The sequence below is a fragment of the Fusarium falciforme genome, chromosome 1 (genome assembly GCF_026873545.1).
Source record: "Fusarium falciforme chromosome 1, complete sequence".
Lineage (NCBI taxonomy): Eukaryota > Fungi > Ascomycota > Sordariomycetes > Hypocreales > Nectriaceae > Fusarium > Fusarium falciforme.
In genome coordinates, this window is record NC_070544.1 from 6,659,451 (window position 1) to 6,680,213 (window position 20,763).

General features: G+C 51.8%; 8 protein-coding genes across 8 annotated transcripts; 4 read left to right on the forward strand and 4 right to left on the reverse strand.

Annotated features, from left to right (window-relative positions):
• Positions 1-143: 143 nt before the first annotated feature.
• On the forward strand, positions 144-2,696 carry NCS54_00192000 (Six-hairpin glycosidase; the record flags this gene model as incomplete). Its single annotated transcript, XM_053147532.1, has 1 exon — positions 144-2,696. The coding sequence occupies one exon, from the start codon at positions 144-146 to the stop codon at positions 2,694-2,696; it is 2,553 nt and encodes an 850-aa protein (XP_053003507.1).
• A 475-nt stretch (positions 2,697-3,171) lies between these two features.
• On the reverse strand, positions 3,172-4,731 carry NCS54_00192100 (Hypothetical protein; the record flags this gene model as incomplete). Its single annotated transcript, XM_053147533.1, has 4 exons — positions 3,172-3,342; positions 3,442-3,756; positions 3,820-4,587; positions 4,657-4,731. The coding sequence occupies 4 exons, from the start codon at positions 4,729-4,731 to the stop codon at positions 3,172-3,174; spliced, it is 1,329 nt and encodes a 442-aa protein (XP_053003508.1).
• A 1,063-nt stretch (positions 4,732-5,794) lies between these two features.
• On the reverse strand, positions 5,795-7,230 carry NCS54_00192200 (Mannan endo-1,4-beta-mannosidase; the record flags this gene model as incomplete). Its single annotated transcript, XM_053147534.1, has 3 exons — positions 5,795-6,634; positions 6,688-7,020; positions 7,069-7,230. 3 exons carry the CDS (start codon positions 7,228-7,230, stop codon positions 5,795-5,797), a joined length of 1,335 nt encoding a protein of 444 aa, XP_053003509.1.
• A 1,433-nt stretch (positions 7,231-8,663) lies between these two features.
• On the reverse strand, positions 8,664-10,938 carry NCS54_00192300 (Hypothetical protein; the record flags this gene model as incomplete). Its single annotated transcript, XM_053147535.1, has 4 exons — positions 8,664-9,994; positions 10,060-10,485; positions 10,540-10,766; positions 10,823-10,938. 4 exons carry the CDS (start codon positions 10,936-10,938, stop codon positions 8,664-8,666), a joined length of 2,100 nt encoding a protein of 699 aa, XP_053003510.1.
• Positions 10,939-13,538: 2,600 nt separating this feature from the next.
• Positions 13,539-15,142, reverse strand: NCS54_00192400 (Amine oxidase; the record flags this gene model as incomplete). Its single annotated transcript, XM_053147536.1, has 2 exons — positions 13,539-13,839; positions 13,893-15,142. 2 exons carry the CDS (start codon positions 15,140-15,142, stop codon positions 13,539-13,541), a joined length of 1,551 nt encoding a protein of 516 aa, XP_053003511.1.
• A 1,111-nt stretch (positions 15,143-16,253) lies between these two features.
• On the forward strand, positions 16,254-17,824 carry NCS54_00192500 (Hypothetical protein; the record flags this gene model as incomplete). The annotated part of the gene is made up of 2 exons (XM_053147537.1): positions 16,254-16,527; positions 16,581-17,824. The coding sequence occupies 2 exons, from the start codon at positions 16,254-16,256 to the stop codon at positions 17,822-17,824; spliced, it is 1,518 nt and encodes a 505-aa protein (XP_053003512.1).
• Positions 17,825-18,341: 517 nt separating this feature from the next.
• On the forward strand, positions 18,342-18,995 carry NCS54_00192600 (Hypothetical protein; the record flags this gene model as incomplete). Its single annotated transcript, XM_053147538.1, has 2 exons — positions 18,342-18,455; positions 18,504-18,995. 2 exons carry the CDS (start codon positions 18,342-18,344, stop codon positions 18,993-18,995), a joined length of 606 nt encoding a protein of 201 aa, XP_053003513.1.
• A 63-nt stretch (positions 18,996-19,058) lies between these two features.
• Positions 19,059-19,979, forward strand: NCS54_00192700 (Hypothetical protein; the record flags this gene model as incomplete). Its single annotated transcript, XM_053147539.1, has 1 exon — positions 19,059-19,979. The coding sequence occupies one exon, from the start codon at positions 19,059-19,061 to the stop codon at positions 19,977-19,979; it is 921 nt and encodes a 306-aa protein (XP_053003514.1).
• Between the last annotated feature and the right edge of the window lie 784 nt (positions 19,980-20,763).

The window sequence follows — 20,763 nt, forward strand, 5'->3', positions numbered from 1 at the left end:
TGGGAAGTGGCCTGCTTGTCAACTGGACCATTCTTGGGAATGTGGACGCATGTCACCCGGCCTCATATATAATCGTTTTGATCCTCCTCCTTAAGTGGTCTGCCTCGCAGTAACTTGCACCTGACCCTCTCACTCTCTGCCTCATGTCTTCCATAAACTTTGATTCAACCTGGATATGGCATCCGGACTGGGTTGAAGATCCAACCTCGTCGTCTGCGGGTGGCTTCGTCAACTTCAGAAGGGAGTTCGTTCTCGATCATATCCCCCAAAATCCTGTCAGAGTACAGATCTCGGCCGACACTAGGTATAAGCTCTACATCAACTCTCGCTTCATCCACGCCGGCCCCGTCAAGGGTGACCAGCAGGCCTGGTTTTTCGACGAGTTAGACATCCAGCCACACCTGCAGCCTGGCACGAACCATGTCGCCATACGCGTGCTGCGATTCTACTACGCCAGCCGGTTCGCGTCAAGCTTCCCAAGAACCCCCTTTCCTGGCCTTCTCATCAGGCAGGTTCCACGCGACGACGTTGATGTACGCAACATTGACATCCACACCAACGAGTCTTGGGAGACAACTATCGACGTATCAGCTCGGTTGCCCAATGATATGAAAGATGATGATTTCCTTCACGTGTTCGAGGATATAGACAGTCGACGCCGCCAGTATCCGATATGGGTGCCCGCCACCATCCAGAAGTTCCTAACTTCGTTTGGGCTTGCTACGCCATGGAGGCTGTCGCCGCGGTTGATTCCATATCCGCAACTAGAACCAACTGCTTTCAAAGCTGTACACAACATACGAAGTTCCGAGACTCGCTCATCATGGGAAAGTATGCTTCTGCAGCCGGAGGGAGGGAAACCCGATATGAGTGTCTTGCTTCCCGCTGGCACTGTACATCACGTCGAGCTCGAAGTCGAACATCACATGACTGCTTATATAGCCTTCCGGTTTTTGAGACCTGTGGCTGGCGGAAGTAGCTTGGTCGTCACGTACTCTGAATGCTACGAGGACGAGCCGGTTCAATTACCATATGTTCGCGTTAAAGGTGATCGTCGTGACACCTCCATGCGCCTGTTCGGGCCCAGGGACCGCTACGTCTTTGCCGGCCCTCTTGAACCTGGGGCAGCTACGCAGCACTACGAAGCGGAAGAGAATGAGGAGTATTTTGCTCCCTTTCACTTCCGTACATTTCGATTCATGGCCTTGGACATCCAAGTTGCAAGCGGTGCGGACCTTGTCCTACAGCGAATCGACATCACCAAGACAAACTACCCTCTACAAGTAGTTGCTGACGTTAATCCGCCACCCGACGCTCAGTGGGCTAGGGATTTATGGACCGTCAGCCTCCGGACCCTTATCAACTGCATGCACGATTGCTACGAAGACTGCCCTTTCTACGAACAACTACAGTACGCAATGGACACGCGAAGCTCTGCACTTTTCACTTATTGTATTTCTGGGGATGACCGCCTCGCCCGACAGGCTATCATGCAGTTACATAATTCCTTCCAGCCGGCAATTGGTCTGACGGCCAGTCGTGCACCGGCGCATCATCTCCAGATTATCCCTCATTTTTCACTGTTTTGGGTCTGCATGGTCGTGGACCACTACGACTATTTCGGGGATGCAAAATTTGTCAATAAGTTCCTGTCAATGAGTTATGCGGTCTTGGAGACATTCAACAGCCGTATCGACGCCAAACTCGGCCTAGTACGTAGCGTTGAGGCCTTGGATCAGTGGGATTTCGTCGACTGGGTTGACGCATGGAAACCCTTCGGGATCCCACCAGCTGCGCGAAGAACTAGCTTTCAGACGTTCACTAATTCTCTGTATGCCTATACTCTCAAGCGTCTGGCTGCGATGTTGAGTGACATGGGCCGAGAAAATCTGGCGGGTGCATACAACGCGCAAGCAGATATCATCGTACGAGCTATTCAAGATCACTGCTTTGATGGTCATTATTTTACGGACGGCCTTGCAAGGCAAGCTGAGTCGACAGACTATAGCCAGCACAACCAAGTGTGGGCAGTTCTATGTGGAGCAGTCTCTGATGAGAGAGGTGCGAATCTTCTGACTCGGTCACTAGCCACCGCAGACACGCAAACAAACCTACGCTCAGATTCTGACCCACCAGGAACGCAATTGAGCTTACGGAACCGGATCCTCACTCCCACGTCCACTGCAATGTCATTCTACACCTTTCGGGCTTTATCACAGGTTGGAAGAGGCGTTTACGAGGCGCATTTCAGTCGTCTTTGGGACCCGTGGCGAGCTCAACTAGCGCAGAATGTCACCACCTGGGTCGAAGACAACGTATCACAACGTTCCGATTGCCACGCCTGGGGCAGTCTGCCGCTGTACGAGTTTATTGCCGAAGTTGCTGGAGTTAAGCCCACCGCGCCTGGCTGGGCAGCCATCTCATTCAAGCCTCGGCTCAACCTATTCCGAACACTAGACGTCAAGGTGCCATTAGGAGGAACGCCGGGGTCCAGAGTCGCCCGGGTGCAATGGACCACATACGATGGAGATGCCAAAGTGAAGGTGACCCTATCCGTAGAGTTCTTGCCCGGAGCGGGTCTGGATGGCGATATCAAGTTGCCTATCTACGTCAGCCTGCCCGATGGGCGCAGTGAGACGATTCACGGTCCTGGGATCGCAGAGTTTGACATTGACGTGGCAGCAGCCGCCCGATGAACCATACTACTCTAATGAGGGTTGCGTGTAACTTAATCAAATACAACTTCTCACGAAGGATGAGAATCTACTTTATCTGGAAGCAGAGGCCCTCTAAAGATGTGGCAGTTGCGTGATGGAACGTCGCCGCTCGACCACAGAGACAAATCGCTTGAGCTCTGCCACATCGCTCCCAACCCCGATATCCATACCTTCCCAATTTGGGTCTCATTTCCCTCCCTGGAAACTTACTTACTTCCTTCAAACTTCCTTGGAGAAAGGTAGACGTGGAGAGGCTTTTTCTGCCAAATCATGTACATCTCGCTATCCTCGATCCATCTCTTGCTGTCGTCTGCGATCGTAAGATCAAAGTTCCAAATCATCCGTGCTAGAATCAATCTACTTTCGGCATAAGCAAGGCCGCAAGTGAAAGACGCGTATATCCATTAGCGTTTGTATAGAATGGCCGGGAGGGTTTGTAGGCTGGGCCGCAAGCTTACTTCTTCCCTATGCAGTTACGTGGACCATAGGAGAACGGCTGTAGGGCATCGGTCTTGTCGTTGGCGAATCTCGGGTCACCAAGCCAACGTTCTGGGATAAAAGTCTCGGGGTCGGTGAAGTTGTTGGGGTCACGGTTCAAGGCCCACTGCCAGATTCCCAACTTGACCTACATATTGTCAGTCTGCCAACTCTAAAGATTGCTAGGCACACCGCCACCACTGGCAGAGGATGGTTCTGAACATGAGTCCGCAAGGGTGTTGCTTACATTGCCGGGCAGATACTCGTCTAGTACCACATTGCCGCGGGGGGGCGTTGTGCGCGGAATGACGCTTGGCACTGGTGGATATATTCGCATCGCCTCGTCTAGCATCGCCAGCATGTACGGCAATTTCTGGACGCTGAAAAGGTCGATATCTTTCTCGCTCTTGAAGGTAGTGCGAACCTCTGTCGCGAGCTTGCTAAGAACGGCGGAATGCGTGCATAAAAGATATGTCGTACCAGATAGCGTGGTGGCAGTTGTTTCGGATCCGGCCAAGATGAGAACGTTGGCATGGGCCTGTATTTCATCCAGGGACATTTTCTGTAAGCTCAATGTTAGCTAGGGCGAAAGGGAAGGACAGCCTCGTGTGAGAGTTAGACGAACCAGGGCGCCTTCCTTGCGGACCATGGTGTCCATGAAGTCGGGTCGATCAATGTTGGTGGCCAGTCGCTGAGCCACATTTTCTTGCACCAGCCGCATATGCTGTTCCCTCGTTTGAAGCAGCTGACGGGGAATGAGCCAGTTCAGAATATTCAAACCACGTCCTAGTCGTCTCATCGACGTCATGAAGGAGCCTGCCTTGACCGACTGGAAAATCAAGGATACCCACGGATGGTAGTCAGAGTTGTCGAGACAGCCGAAAGATTCTCCAAAGGCGAGATCGCCAATGATGTCGAAAGTTGTAAAGTTGTACCAAGAAACCAAATCGAGCGCCTTTTTCCCATCGTTGCAGTGCTCGTGCAGTCGCTGTAACAGCAGGTCAACATATTTCATCATCATGGCCTTGGCCGAGAAGCCATTGGAGAGGATTCGACGATAGCGCCTGTGGTCATCGCGATTGGCCCCTAAAATGGTATTCTCCCACCCTGCCGAAAAGACGACGTCTTTAGCATTCTCATCACTGGAGTCCTTGCGGTGACCCATGATTTCTTTCCATGCTTCTGTCGAGGTGAAGGACAGCTCGTCCGGCGCCACGCGGACAACAGGGCCGTACTTTTGGTGAAGTTTGTGGAAATTCTTATGAGCGCTTCCAGAAAGATAGCTTCTCGTGTATGGGATACGGCTGGTCGCCCAAGACTTTGGTCCGGGGAAACGCTTGAGCGGATGGATGCAAAGGTTGTAAATGGTGCTCCATAATAAGTACCCGAAAAGCTAAAGTTTGCGGTCTGTCAGTGCTGTGATTCAAAGAAGCGACCAATCCTGAGGCATCTCGACACTCACGCTTAGTAGAAGCAGAGTCGGTACAGCCACGGCCGGTTTTGTATTCAGAAGAATACTCTGGCATGACGGCTGCATTGTGTGTGACGCCAGAGAAAAAAGAATGAGGGATGAATAATGTCGTGATTTGTAAATACTTCTGGTTTACTCTGGAAAGATAACAATGCATAAGAGTTCGTGAGACCAAATGAAGATGGCATGTAGCACATTAATACATGGTCACTGCCACATTTCGCAAAATAGGTAATGATGGGATGGTGGAACGGACAATGGGACCAGCCCGACTCCGGCATATTGCTTGTGGATAGATTTGGTAGGGATATTAGGATCTGTTCCGCCTTAATGCGACCCAGTTGGAGTCCTCTCTTCCCCCAACCAGTGACAGTGACGCTTCACGGCCTTGTTAGCCGAAACGCCCGGTAGTCATTCCTAGGGCAAGATGCGCCTGACGATGCAATCACCGTTCCGAGCGCTCCGAGGGGCGGTTAAGGGGCGTAGCATGTTGCTAGCAGAGTTTCTAGGTCAATATGTGCATAATGTTGCGTGCGGGATGTTGCGAGGTTGGAGCATTCTCTTTGATATGCACGCCGCCCAAGCTCTGAGTAACGTTACCGTCACCACCAAATCTGGTCAGTGGGTAGACCTTGTCTTCACGTCCAAGGTGTTCCCCATGCCCCCGCACCCATTGCACAAGCACGGCAACAAACTACGCCTCCTCGGTAAGGGAACTGGCAAGTGGACGTGGCACTCCGTCGCCGAGGCCGCTGCTGCTATGCCCGAGGCGTTCAACTTGGTTGATCCACCAAGGAGAGACGCGTTTTCGTCGCCGAATGCATTAGACAAGCCCGTGTGGGTAGCAGTGAGGTACCACGTTGTTAACCCCGGGCCGTGGCTGTTGCATTGTCACATTCTGACGCACTCAGAGGGGGGCATGCCGTTCGTGATCTTGAATGGGATTGATGACTGGCCGAGGCGCCGGATTACTATGTACAGTTTGGCGGGAAGGGCGAATGCTCTAAATGAAACTAAATAATTAGATTAATTAGCTTTATTTTTTCCTTTTCCCACAAATGGAACCATGCCGATTCCCAACAAATACCTAAACCCCCACGTCACATCGCTACACTAAGCAATGACTATTCTACAAGCACTGGGAGTACCACTGGTTCTGTACCTGGCAAGTCGATCCAGACTCACACAGGGTTGGTCCAGTCCATCCAGAACCGCCGCACTGTCCATATTTAACCTGTCGTGGGCCACCAGTCTGGGTAGGCCCGGGAGTGGTTCCGGTAGTGGTCGAACTTGGTGGTGGCACTTCGCCGCCGTTGACGGCAGCGGCGTGCTGATAAACCAACGGCTGTGCCTCATCATCCTCGAGGTAGATGGTGTTTCCGTCGTCGTGGTTCTTGCCATACGAGTATCCCGAGTAACCAAACTGCCAGTACATATCGCTCACCTCGTGCTTCAGCGAAACTTCCTGCCACTTGCTCAAAACACTGACACGGGTTGACTTGTCAGTCCAGCCGTATTCTTCATGGACGACAGGCTTTCCGTTGGCCGCCTCAGCGTGGTCGACGATCCACTGTTCAACCCACTGTGTCGTCTTGCTCCATGCCTGAGGATAAGAGTGAAATGTGTTGAAGTCGATGTTAGGAAGCTTGAGCTCGGCGTCAAAGTCAGCACCGTCCGCACCGTTGTATGCCCAGTCGCTAGACACCCGGTTGAAGCCACCCTCGCTTCCAGTGGTGACCAAGTGATCGGCATCGATCGACTTGATAAAGGTGCTCATCTCATCCATCCACGACGTTAGCAGTTTAGGACCGCAGTCAGGACCACGTGGGAGGTTGCGGCTGCCGTCGGCGCCGCAGCGGGGCTCGTTGGCGAGCTCCCAGGCAAAAACGGCAGGGGAGTCCTTGTATCTGTTCACGACAGTCGAGACGTAGTTCTTGTACGCCTTCTTAATAGCTGGAAGCCGGTAGAACTACGTTGTTCAGTGTTAGGTACTGACAACCGGGGACAGGCGTTCCAACTTACATCGTCGTGGTATTTTCCACCGAGGTTGACTGTGTACACATCCATACCTCCGTAATCAGCCCAGTTGTTGGTCAATGCCAAGATGAGTTTGATGCCTGTAGCCTCAGCAGCCTCAATGACGATGTCGAGAACGCCGAGGTCGATATCGACAGTCCCGTCCGCGTTGAAAAACTGCATAACGGTCTCTTCGCCACCCGTGTTATACTTAGGAAGTCCACCTGACACAAAAGTCCTGTTGTTTTCATGGAACGCCCAAGTTCGGATGACCTTCAGACCAGCGTCCTTGGCGGCGACCATGCCAACCTTGACGTCCTGGTAGTGATCCTTTCCCCACTGCGAAGGTTAGACCGAATAGTAAAGATAGATAAATGTCAGACATACAACGTTGAAGGGGAAGTAGTAGGCGTTGCTACCGGCAAAGAAGAAGTCCTCACCGTCGAGAGAGAACTTTTCACCATTGGTGGTAACGAAACCAGCAGGCACTGCGGACACAAGAGTGCCTGCGAGTGCAGCTCCAATGGCTGCGATGGAAGTGCACTTCATGATTGAATATCGTCAGGCCAGAGAGTTGAGGTTGAGTTCAAGGCTATCCAAGTCCTGCTGAGACTCGGGACAGGTCTTAGAAGACGGCTATATCAGACCTTTTATAACCATTTCAATGCCAGCATCTCTTTCCTCTAAGTCACATTCCCCTCACTTACACATGCCTATGAGGCGAGGAAGTTAATCCATCTGGCGATGCCGGAGTTGGACACTCCGGAACGTCCAGATTCGGAACGGAATTGACGGTTCCCCGCCAACACGGGCCGGCCCGCCGGCTCCGAGGGGAAGCGGTTCAATACGCCCCGGCAAATTATAGAAAAGGCTATATACACAAAATTCTTGTGATCAGATGACTTTATTTTCATATTAAGCAGCCTAAAGAGAATGCTCACACGCCCGAGGGAACGGGATCAGTCCTGCCGATAGACAATTTCGTCCTGACGTCCGAACTTGCCAAGAATTATCTCCTTATGAGATAATTTGACCCTAAGGGCGAAAATTCAATCATGGCCCATTGTAGGTATCGTATGCCTAGGTTCCATACCTGTGTTGTTGTTTCGCATTACCTCTGTCAGTGAGAAAACATATCCATAGATTCTATCCAGTCAACCACATCACTCCAAAGTATCGTCGATCGGCCCAAAGCCGCAAAGTGATCACCCTACAAGATTAGCAATATCCTGTCAAGATAATTTTACAGTTTGCGTCCCTTGGCATGCGATCGGTACCACTTGACCTTGCCAGTGGTGTCTATCCATGCTTTCGGAGGGTTGCCAGATTCATACTTGAAGGCCGAGCCCCATGGGCGTGTTGACGTGATCCCATCCTGTTAATCTATTTCCACCTCTCATGAATTACCGGTAGCTCCACAAAGCGTCAGTAGACGGCAGCTAGGCAAGTAGAGAGGTACACTCTTAAGGGTGGGGTCGAGAGTCGGGGTCTGACCAGACCACACAATCATTCTCGCCCCAATTCAGGCCGGTATTGCCACTGGACTATATCTTATTGCGATGCCGACAGTTGAAGGGGAAGTTGTCCAAATCAGAGCATACGTTATCCCGTCGGCCGGAAAGGGTATTCTCGCGCCGTAGGACCGTTAGCTCCTCTTCGGACAACTGTCTGGCACGTGCTCTTCAACGAACCCCTCCACGGCCAGCATTGAAGAGTAATTTAGCCTCATAGCATACCCAAATCAATCTTGAGAACGGCTTCGACCCTCTTCAGGCCCCTTCTCATTTTCGACTTCTTGACAGTCGTGTTCGGTGTGACAAGCAGCACGGCCAGAGTTGCGGGCAGCTCTCGGCGGCAAGGCAACGGGAAGGTGTAGCCAAATTCTCGCTGCCTTGGCACGAAGGACTCACAAGGATTCTTGACGCTCTAAGCCAGCAGGCTTTTCCAACGAGATTCGACCTCAAGGTGTCGCGTAGAGTTCACTACCATAGCTCCAAGATCATTCCCTTCACAGCATTGCTACTCCGTAGTAGCTGATATCCCCGCTGTGGTGCCCCATATACCTTATCTATCACTGGTTTCAACTCTTTTTCTCGCCGCCACCAGCGATGACCGAACCTCATCTGCAACTCCCCTCTTGGAACCTCCTTGTCCTCCAACGCAGTCGTCTCCCCAGTCTCCGGCGCTTCTACCCAGGCAATCAACTTGACCGTTCTCGGGGATTGCACACCAGCAGATGCATTGGAAAGCAAAGGCCTCTCAGGTGGAGTAGATCTTTGCGTCAAGGCGATCAGTTCCAGAATTGAGTCCCACGCCCCGCTTGTTTTGTGCTTGATGAAGACAACAAAAATGGTGTGTACAATGGCAATCACAGCGTGCAGGCCAAGGCAGACCATGCAAAGGTAGTCAAACCAGTCTTTGGCAGTCATGACATACCCATTATATATCGCTTTCATCTCCCTGCGCGTCGAGTTCCCAGACTTGAGGATCGCTGGCTCAGGGAAGATCTCTTCTGGGTCGCCCTTGTGCAGCAACTTTCGAGCCAGCTCGTCGTTCTCGACGCCAAAGTGGCCAAATGACCATGCCTCGAGGAAGCGAGATGCATTGTAGTTGGGTATGAGACCGCTGCGAGATAAGCCATCCACGAATACGGTCGCGATCAGATTCTCAAGCTCCGTTTGCCTGAAATCCTGCTTGTAGACGCTGATGAGTAGCTTCTCAAGAGTAGTCCGCTTTAACCCGTGAATTGGCATCCGGGGCAAATGATCAGGCGCTTTGTCGGGCAGTGTGGGCGATAGCATGTCGTACCAGTCCGGACTGAATCTGATGTCTTCCATTTCCGGGTAGGGCGAAGGTCTCGCGCGGACATAGCCCATGTGATCTGTGAAGTCGAGTTCCGTCTGAATCAAGTTGAGAACTTTGCCCGTGTAATATTCGTGATAGATAGTATAGTCGTCTGTCGTCTGACTGATCGTCTTCCCTTTTGCCCAATGGGCGTCAACGGACCAGGCGACAACGTTTGATGGCGGAGAGATGTCTGCGATGACATTTGTGCGGTTGAATAAGTCTTTAAACAGTATGACCAGGCCCAGAGAGTTCTTTGTGGCGTCCCAAATGTCTGTAGCGACAATGAGCTTCTCGCGTCTGTCGTCAAAGATGGACTCATTCAGAGCCGACTTTTCATCTCGAAGAATCCCTCGAGCTGCCAGGGCTCGTTGCACGTCACTAAGGACGTCAACCTCATCTAATACCTTGGCGCCATGCATTTCCATTTCTGGCTGAATACCCTTGTCTTTCCAATACTCGTCGGGGCCTTTCAAATTGGGGAATTTGACTGTCAAATTTTGCCATAGAGATCCATGATGCCCTGCAGCTCACAGTAGACCCTCGCAGCTGGTACCTTGGTTTCAACCTCGTAGCGCTTCGGCTTCGCCAAATCTAGACGCCTTGGGAACGGCTTCGTGTCAGGATGCTTGTGAGCCAGATATTCTAAAGCCTTGAAGTGATAACCTCTCAACGCGTCCTGCAGCACCGCAGTTGCGGCATGAGCGGAATAGGCCCAGGTACTGGCGTCAGAGAGCAAGGCAGGCCTCGCGTATATCATCTTTCGCTGCCACCCATCGTTTAGCTCAAAGCCATATCCCGTGTTGTAGCCGTTCCACCACGAGATGAAGTGCTGGTACATGGGAAGGAAGCTATGTGAAGGGCACATATTGTCTGTGAATTGGCCGGTCTCGAGCGTGCAATTGATTTCGGAGTAATAAGCTGCGTCGAGAAACTTGGGCCATAACTGGTGATCGCTTCCTAGAGAGCCAGATCAGCCATGAGATATTACGGGAGATGCTGTCGGGTATTTACCATTGAGCCAATAGATGCCACCACCGACAGGCCAGTCCATTTTCCTGGGTATCATAAGCACTGCTGTCGCGGGCCCAGCCAGGAGAGCCAGAGCACCGCCGATGAATATGAGGAGAATGAAACCACAGCGTTCCAGTCGCTGTCCCCATCGCTGTCCGTGAGGCACATTTTCGCCACGGCCCCGACCCCAGCCGAGATTCCCCAGGAACTCGGGGGACCAGAAGTAGCTGGGAATGGACTCTGTCAGCGGATACTGATATTCTGGCCAGTCCGGGCTTCTCACCTAGGTTGAGAGAAAGAGAACCCCGAAACGAGTAGTCCCGAAACGAGTAGTCCAAGGGTCATACCGTCACCAAAGACAAGTTCGGAGCGAATAAGGTGGAAAACGACAGAACCCATGCTTGCGACAATGAGAAGCTCCTGAAGCTTAGCCGCTACCGGAGTAAACCGAGCTTTAGCTCATCTTGACCCTTGAGGCCTTGGAGCTCATTGCCAGTGAAGAATCCTATGCAGTTGGGCGTTATAAGAGCGATGGACAAAAATGCAGGAATAATGTGAATTGCGCAGCGGGCGATTGCGAGCCGTCTTGACGAGTCAATTAGGACTTTGGGCGGTTCAGGGTCGTTGCCCCCAAGGAAGATCACCACTTTGAGGCCAAGCGTTCGAAGAAGAGTCCTGAATGTCTGGACCAACCAGGAAGAGCGAATATATGAGAGACAACGACTAATTAGAGTCGTCTCAGAGCTTGATGGAGACGGTTGGCGCGCTGATAGCTCCGCGAAGTCATTCTCCGCAGAATCTTTGCGTGTGGAGGACATGTTGAGAAAGTGAGAGCTGAATGAAATGAGAAGAAGCAGACAGGTGTGAAAGGGCAAGTCTACTAGGAAAAGCACCGCAGGTATTTGTATACCAGTGCGCCGGCTTGTTGCTAAATATAACAGGATGCTTGAAAGGTTGCAGCAATTGCAAGACATGTGCAACGAAGATCAGCCATCAATGGACAGACTAGTAGAGACAACGGCCTCAAAGTCCCGCCTCCATGCAGCAGTTGTCGTCTTGCCGTCTCATTGACCTATAGAGTTGGCTATTGCTGAAGCATGCCAAGGAAGCCACCACAGGCTTGTACTGTTTTGAGCCCTCCCATAGGTCCATTTAATTACAGTTGAAAGCTGAAAAAAATGAAACATCCATCCACAAAGCCCACAGCTGGTGCAGGAACATGTGCAATGTACTTGGTCATCCGGACTGGGTAGTTGTCTTTATCGTTAGATCCTGAGGAATTGAATCTTCTCCAAGCCTTGAGTCTTATCCGTGGAAGTCTCTGAGGAAGAGGCGAAAGACCCGGCTATATATGGAAGACAGACTTTCCAACACTGGCTCTTCCAATGACCAGGACTTGAGAGTTATTAATGCTACCTGGGACGGCTCAGTGATGGAATGCGTACTTCCACAGTCTGATTTTGCAATAATCAATGGTGGGAGAGATGACCCTGCCGCCAAGGGAGATCAGCGTGGGGGCGGTGTTCCTAGGCGTTGCCTTAAGTGCATGATTGAACCGCCAGGCTCCGCTTTGATTGTTCATTTCTTTTCTTTTTTTTTAATGAATAATAACAATAGTAAACTCAGAAAAGGTCACTGGCTATAATAGTAAAAAACACTGAGTTGGGGGAAAGCGTGCTAAGTGATTCTGAGCGCCGAATCTCGACGAGGATTCTCGAGACGATGAGGAAGCAGGTTTTCCCAACTGGATTCCCGGTATCCGGCGAACTGTGAGAGACACCACTCGCCAAGAACTAACACTCTTTCAAAATGCCCTTGGCATGAAGCGCGAAAAGAGAGACTGAATTTGGCTATGCTTTTGGATGAGTTCTTGGATCTGATTAAGCTGATGTGGTGGCAGGCCAATTTTATTCACGACGTCCATGACACTAGCGGACGCATGATCTCCAACCTGAACAGAGCAGTTAGCCCTTGCACCATGAGAGATCATGAGCTGAATAGTGGCTCCAAGGTCCTCGACAATACTCTTGGAGCCCTGGCTAGCTTCGACGTGTTAGAAGCAGGTCCACAGGAGAGCTTCCACGGGGTCCTTTGATCGCAGATGTAAATGGGGGCGTTTGGATCCGCCCCGATCTCCAGAAGAAGCCTGACTATAGACAACACGGGGCCTTGTTCTTGATCGATTATTCTCCGTGGTGTAACCATCGTTGGTCGGAGTGCATAATCAAGTAGAGGGCGGCCATCCTTTTGCTGAAGTTCTGAAGGGTTCTGTCGAAGGCGGTCCTTGACGTACATCGACAACCCGGCCTGGATTGCAGCCGCAAGGAAAGTTTTCTTCCGCCACTCCTGGAAAGTGCCTTTTGGGGGGTCTTCGATGTTTGTCCAATGGAGGCCGAGGTGTCCCAGTCGGTCTGAGCCGTTTCAGCGTTTTCTTCTCTTTTCCTACGTGACAATCATGTTCAGAGCGAAAGGCAGCACGACCGCGGTCGCAGGGGGCCCTCAGTGGCCTCAAGACGACATTGGCGAGCCACAATCACAGCCGTATCCTGGCCGCATTAGCTGATAAGATTCTGGAGACGCCGAGGAAGCGGGCTTCTCCAACTAGATCCGAACAATACCAAGAGATCTGGGGGAAGTGCCACTCTCCAAGGACGGATGAACGCGTCTGGATAAGGGTGCCGGTCTCGGTATTCATGTTTTTGCTCTACCACTCGATTTCCTGGCTGTTACAGTCTCTCCGCCCTCTCTTCACAGATTCAAAGGGGCTTCTATGCCTCTTAATAGTCTTTCTCTTCATTATGGTTCCTTTTATGATCACTTCCAGTTTCCTGTCTGCTCTCTTTAGGCCAAGAGTCACTTATGATCACGACAAGCACGATGCATCGGTTGGGCTAGGGGAATGGGCTAACATAACGGCGGGGTCTTATGTCTAGTTTTTCAAGGCCTGTCTTAAATGATCTCTTCCTCTTCGCCAAGTCCCTGGACTATGCTATTCTTCCTCAGTCGTCCAAAGGCGTCGACCAGCCGTTGGAATCATCATATTCATCCAACGTTGTCGTTCCATGAAGGACCTTATACTTCTTCATCTGCTGCGACTTTTCGGTATCGTTCCCACTAATAATTCTGGCAATTCTCTCTCCTACCTCCTGACCCTCGAACCATGCCCCATGCATATATCCAAAGAACTCTGCAGAGTTGGCCTCACCCGCGAACCACAGTCGGTTGACGTTGGCACGAAGGTTTTGATGCTTCTCGAGGGTCATGCCAACTGGCCAGTTGCTGTACGAGCCATACGCCCACCTAAAGAATCTGGTTAGTCGCTGTAACACATGCGTCACGGAAAGGAAACTTACTCTGTTGTGGTCCATCGAGGATACATAAAGTCAGTTGGCTCGGGGATATGCTTATCGGGAAACATAGACCGGAGAACCTCGAGGATTTGATTCTTAGTTTCTTCGTCAGACTGCGACTCTACCTTGTACGCCTGCGAAGCCACCACGGTAGCGAAGAGAACGTTGGAGCCTTCGAGAAACCCTTTCGCGTTGAGCGACTGGAAAAGCGGGTAATAACCTCGCTCGGGATCGGCATAGAGAAAGTATTGAGCCTCGTCTGACCAAAACGACTCATTGAACTGCATGAAGATCTTGGTGTACGTGCCCATTTGGAATTGCTCAACAGCTTCCCTCTTCCAGCGGGGCAGGACGGGGTCGAATGTGACAGCATCATTTTGCAACACGCCAACAGAGAATGTGCAAATTGCAAACTCGGCCTCGATGCAGGTGTCATCGTCGTTTCGAATGACCACGCCTTCTTTGCCGTAATGAATCTTCTTGACGGTCGTGTTAAGAAGTAGCCTCGGGTCGTTTTCCGACAGAAACTCCATAGCCTCTCCGATGATCCAAGCGTTATGGCCGCGTTGGTCGATAACAAGGTTGGTCTCATCGCTGAAATGCTTGAACGTTGCATTGTTTCCAGCAATTCCAAATTGAAAACCGGATTGTTCAGGGGGATAAGCGGTTTCAAAATCCCATCCCCACCAGTCGGCGAGTTGCTTGTAGGGATCCTGCCTAGGCTTCCACCCTGCGAGACTGAGACCTGCGCGCACCGAAGTGTCTTGGAGGTTCTCGGTCTGGATGTATCCGGCATCTTTTGTCGCCTTGTCGAATTTCTCGTCAAACTCTTCAAAGGCCTCTGCATAGTCGGCTGGTCCGTCTTGGTCGTAGGTGAGGAGGGAGTCATAGTCGGAATAGACGTTCTTGACCTTGTGTTTTTGAGCCAGACGCCAGACAGGGTTTGACCCAAGTCCTTCAACCCAGTTGGCGCCGAGTTCCACGGTCAAGGGCTTGCCGTCGGAGGACTTTCCGAAAGAAGTGTGCTGGACTCGGCCGCCAATGTAGTCGTTGTGTTCAACAATGAGAAAGTCATGAATTGAGGCATTGTGCAGGGTCTGAGCAGCCGTTATTCCAGCAATACCGGCGCCGAGAACAGCGACCTTGGTCTTCTTGCATGTCTTGCCGGATTCGCGAGGTATCACTGCTGCTTCTGCTGTGCCTAGGAGAATGCCATAGGACAACGCAAGGAGTTGTGAAGACAGAGGCCGCATACTGAACAAAGACCAAAAGAAAGTGTGGCTCAAAGAGGCTTACAAGTAAGCTTGAATCGACGAGGTGTGAGAGGGTGAGACGATTCATCATGATTTGAAGGAACATGGCGATGGTATAAATAGAGAGATCGTGAACATAGTAGACTTGCCGTTGTCCTGTGCGTATCCCATGTCTTATCCGGAAGGTATAGATATTAGCTTTCTCCAACCTGCTGCACGACTACCAGGCAAATTATTCTTCGCGCTTACCCGGCGCATCTTAGATAGGTAGCTATCGTGATTGTGCTCAGGACTCAGTGCTGGCCCATTTTGTTGCCTATTTGGGCAGTTGACTAGCAATTTTTGGGGACCTTTGAAAGAGTTACCCCAGCTTTCAAGCAAGGGCTGGGATGACGCGTCTCCACATGGGTTCCTGGGGTTGAAATGAGGTGAAGGTGTCGAGGCTGGAGGTACCCTATGTATTCAGAGGGCGCTGGCTGTATTCATCTTCATTATTCTTTGAAGGAATTATGCAGCAAATTTTTTTTTTTTAGAATACCAAGGCCAAAAGGCACATAAAAGTCGACTGTGACTTTAGCATGGTCTCTGTCACTGAAGCAATTCGGATTAATCACCTAATCTATGTTCGACATCCGTGCTGTGGGACACCGGACTATCACGAGCTACGCTTACCGAGTTGGGACAATAGATTGCAATGTATCAAAAAGGATCGGATTTGCGTTGAGAACGCGCATATCTCTCCGTCTTGACAGGGTTTCCCCGCATCTTCAAGATAAGGGTGGATGATGACCGACCTTTCCCTGCTTGGCGGCCGCCTAGTTCGAAGATGCAGATGACCTTGCTCGCATGACATCGGTTGTCATATTACCAACCGGCGAATCAGCCAGTAAACTTGCTTCCCCACGATTCGGTGAGGTGATATCGGCATCCGTCTCCCTTTATTGCACCTTTTGGGAAGGAGGGTAGCAAGGGTAGCAAACGAGGTCATTAGTTATTCGATAAGACGTACCTGGCACTTGCAGATGGCATCTTTGGCCATAGAAATGTAGCCTCCTCGCTCGTGCAAGCCAAATATCTCTTTCAACACAACTCACCCTCTTTCCAATGCACGATGAGTATCAAACAAAGCACCAATATAGATGATTTCCAGCTGGCTCAGCTGGGTCATTCCCAGTCATTCCAACGCAACTTCAGTCGCTGGACCATGCTAGGGTTAGCTTTTGCTATCCTGAACTCATGGACAGCCCTGGCAGCGTCTCTTTCCCTTGCTCTACCCTCAGGTGGCCCTGTTGCCGTCATCTGGGGACTGGTCACCGCTGGCATCTGCAATTTGTCTCTTGCTGCCAGTCTTGCAGAGTTTCTCTCCGCTCTGCCCACCGCTGGAGGTCAGTATCACAACCTCACAATATGGTCTCTTCATCACTAACAAGTAACACAGGCCAATACCACTGGGTTGCGACAATTGCTCCCCCGTCACTCAAGATCCCACTCTCATGGGTGACTGGGTGGATCAACATGAGCGGCTGGGTCAGCCTGGTTGCCACCAACTGTTCTCTTTCAAGCACTCTGATCATCAATATCATTTCGCTTCAAAAGCCTGACTATGAGTTTCAGAGGTGGCACCAGTTTCTGATCTACATGGGCATCGCTTGCGTCGCCTTCGCCACCAACGCCTTTCTTCATTCCGTCCTCCCTCGAATCAATGGCGTTGCGTTTACATGGAGCATCGCTGGATTCTTTATCATCTCCATCACTCTTCTGGCCTGCGCAGCCCCTGACTACGCTACGGCAGACTATGTATTCGCAACCTTTATCAACACCACAGGGTGGCCAGACGGAATTGCTTGGCTTCTCGGCCTCTTGCAGGGGGGTCTAGGCCTCACCGGATTTGACGCCGTGGCACACATGATTGAGGAAATCCCCAACGCCGCCATTGAAGGACCCAAGATCATGTTGTACTGCCAGTACATCGGTATCACAACTGGATTCCTGTTCTTGGTCGTGGTACTGTTTGTATCCGGAGGGATGGTTAATACATCGACTATCATCAGCTCGACTGCTGGCCCTCTCCTGGAGATTTTCTATCTCGCGACGAACAGCAAGGTTGGCGCTGTGTGCCTCCTGATGTTCCCTCTACTATGCCTTATCTTTGCAGCCATTGCAGTCATGACAACCTCTTCCCGCATGGTGTTCGCTTTCGCTAGAGACGGTGGTCTTCCGACTTCGCGTATCTGGTGGAAGGTTCACCCAAAACTGGGAGTGCCGCTCAATGCCCTTTACCTGAATGTCGCAATCACTCTCGTGTTTGGATGCATCTATCTTGGATCAACCGTCGCTTTCAATGCCATAATTGCCTCCTCAGTCGTCGCACTGGGCATCAGCTATGGAATGCCAGTTGGGCTTCTTGTCCTACAAGGACGATCGAAGTTGCCTGAGCGGGCGTTTACGCTACCAAACTGGCTTGGATGGACGGCCAATATCATCGGACTTATTTACACTGTTGTTACTAGTGTGCTCTTCCTCTTCCCTCCCGCGCTGCCTGTAGACGGAACCACCATGAATTATTGCGTGGTGGCTTTCGCTGTTATCATTGTCATCTCTCTTGTGCAGTGGATTGTTGACGGAAGGAAGAATTATGAGGGACCACGCATTACGATAGGAGAGGGTGAGATAGACGAGTAAGTAGCTGTTGCAAAGGAGCTGTCCTTATAGATGACGCTTGCTAGATCATGAATCTAATCACTAAATTGAGACATTCCTTGGGTCCCAAATGAAACAAGCTGTTTTCTTGAATGCCCGTGTGCTTATCATCCTAGACTCTCTTTCAGTAGCTCCTCCAATGCTCTACCCAGAACTACGACTACTAGGCGCTGACTTTTCGCTGCCTCCCCCATTTCATATAGGGTTATGGCGAGATAGTTAATGTCTATTCTCCTACACTTTTCTTGGTTCATACGAATCATGGCGATCTCACATAAGTCGCATCCCAGGCTATAAAGGGAATGAGGCGTTCTTGGCAAGGCGTCCACCACACCCAGGTCCAACTGACAACCGACAACGTGCAGGTTAATATCTTGGCAACGCCTCAGCTGAACGCCAACAAGCGAGGTGGCGTCGGCTTCAGGGACTGAAAATCTGATCATGGCCCCGAGATCCAATTCCTCAACTCCAGCTCTCTCAAGCTCGTCGCACGCACGCCATGGACGTGACTCCGTCTTCGCCTCTCGCAAGGCTCCAACGCCTGGGCCTGCTGTCCCTGGCGGCGCTCTCTCTCGGCGGCGTAGTGCTCATCCTCTTATCACTCAACGCGATCGTCAATTTCGGCGGACGCCAGCGCGAATTCGCTACGGACCCCTGGTAGGCCAACTTCCGCATCGGCAGTGGCCTCAGCGTGCAGACTTGGGTCGCGTTACTCGGTATTTGCTTCGGTGCCATCTCCTACGGAACGGGCGATGCATACACCCACTTCTTCGACTGGTGGTGCTCCCGACAGGCCACGGCGCAGCAAGGCCTCGACTACGCTCGCTACCTGAACTCGCAACCCAGGGCCCCGACGAACATCGGCTTTCGCGGGCTCCCACGCCTCGTCTTCGGACGGTACGTTGTCGCGCTGCTTACCGTCATCACGTCGATAGGATATAAGTTCGGCATCTCGGAGGTGTCCATCTCGACCATTATGGCCCTTGCGCCTGAGGACATTGTTCTGCGACTCCCTCCCGTCGACGGGTTCCAGAACGGCACCCTCAGCCCCTGGTTCAGCGACACGCCTGGCGGCGGGGACAACCAGGCCTTTCACCACATGATCCTCGGCAACCAGATCGCGATCCCCAGGGGAATTTTCATGGTCGGTTGACCTGACTGTGGCGACATCTTCAGCGCGGAAGACAATGGAGAGCTTGTGACCAAAGAGATCATCATGACCGGGACGTGGCGGCCGAACGAGCCCGAGGACCGATTCTACATGTCGACGAGCGAGAATAAGAATTGGACGCGGATCAAGGCAACGAACAAGGAGTGGCTGCCCTCGACCACAAACGATGGTGCGCAGGCCACTATCGAGTATCGCCTCCTACGTAACGGGTTGATGAAGATACAACGGGCAGATCTCGGAACCTCCAAGGCGAGATCGGAAGGCGAGGTGCTCGTGGAACAGCGCAGCATGTGGGAGCTGAACTACCTTGTCGTTGAGGTGCAGAGGCGCGTGTCCAGCCGGGGCTGCGGATTCCTGAACGACACGGGGACAGGCGGCGTGACAGTGCTCAAGTGGGACGAAATGTCTGTCAGTGCCGAGGTCGTCTTCGATCGCATGCCTGAATTCCAGTACTGGGTCAACGCGATGCTGTCTTCGTCAGGGACAACACCACAACAGGGCGTCAGCGCCTTTGTGAGGGGTGCCATGGCGGCGTGGGCATCTCAGGCTGGTGACACGGATCTACTCGCCCATCTAAAGCGGTCAGCCCGGCCATTCGGGCAAGAGGAGAGGATTGGTACCGTGCGTATCGACGAACTCGACCGTGATAATTTGGAGTATCCCTTCTTCGTCGGTTCCCGCCGGGGGACGGGCTTGTACAAGGTTGCCGCCATCGTCTTCCTCGTGATCGGTGTCGCAGCCGTTGCCACCTGTGGTGTCAGGGTCTGGGTCGGCCCTCCCAAGGTGACGTCCTGGATGGGACAGCATTTCTATCTCTCACAATCCGGGATAATTCAGGCTGGCCAAGAGGTCGAGAAGTTGGCCACGGGATATGAGGTGGCACCTAACAACGTGGGCTCCCTACACGTGGGTGGTAGCCAACAGCCATTGTTGTCAGGTATAGTTGAGTTACGCCCAGAGAAGTAGTGATAAATGAGAACCCTATTGTACAAGAGTGTCTAGCTCGGAAAAGCCTCCTGTGAATCCTTCTCTTTCCATACATGTCCTCAAGGCCAAATTCCCCGCTCGCTTATTCTTCGAGTTCACCTGCGATGTGAAGATGTGATAAGCCACATAGCGCAAGCCAAACGTGATGCACATACCTGTCAACTGCCTAGTATGTCTGTCTAAAGCATATGCGGCAAATCTGATACATGGACTTCAGCCATCTAGTGGAGCTTGTTTGAGCTATGCTGGAGCTATTGAGTCTATTGCAGCCATTGACGACAGTAGATCGTAACCCCGGTCGTCAGCCGCACCGAAACGGGCTCTAGCATCAGCCACTTTCCCCCTCCCTCCCCTCTTCGATGCAAAAATGCAAGCAGGCAGGTCCGAAAGAGGCATGGGCTTGGCCTCATCGAAGCTGGTTCCAGGCTAGCAGGCCACGCGCCGTGCTGTGCCGCGTGGTCGATACGAACGCTTCCACTCGTTTCGTCAACGGTCAGCCAGCCCCAATCCTAGGCGTTGCCAAAGACGGATAGATATTGCCTTTGCTTTGTCTCTAGTGAAAGCTATTGGACGACCTGCTTTCTTAGTTTGGTTTGACATATCACAGTGAATGTCCTGTCGTACTTCCTTGCCAAGAATCTAACAGCACACGGGGATACGACATTACGGACACTTTGGTGCACCGTGTCCAAGGTCTGCCAGTTGACATTCGAAGGATAGAAGCAGATGAGCAATGGAATCACAGTACAATTAAATTCAACTA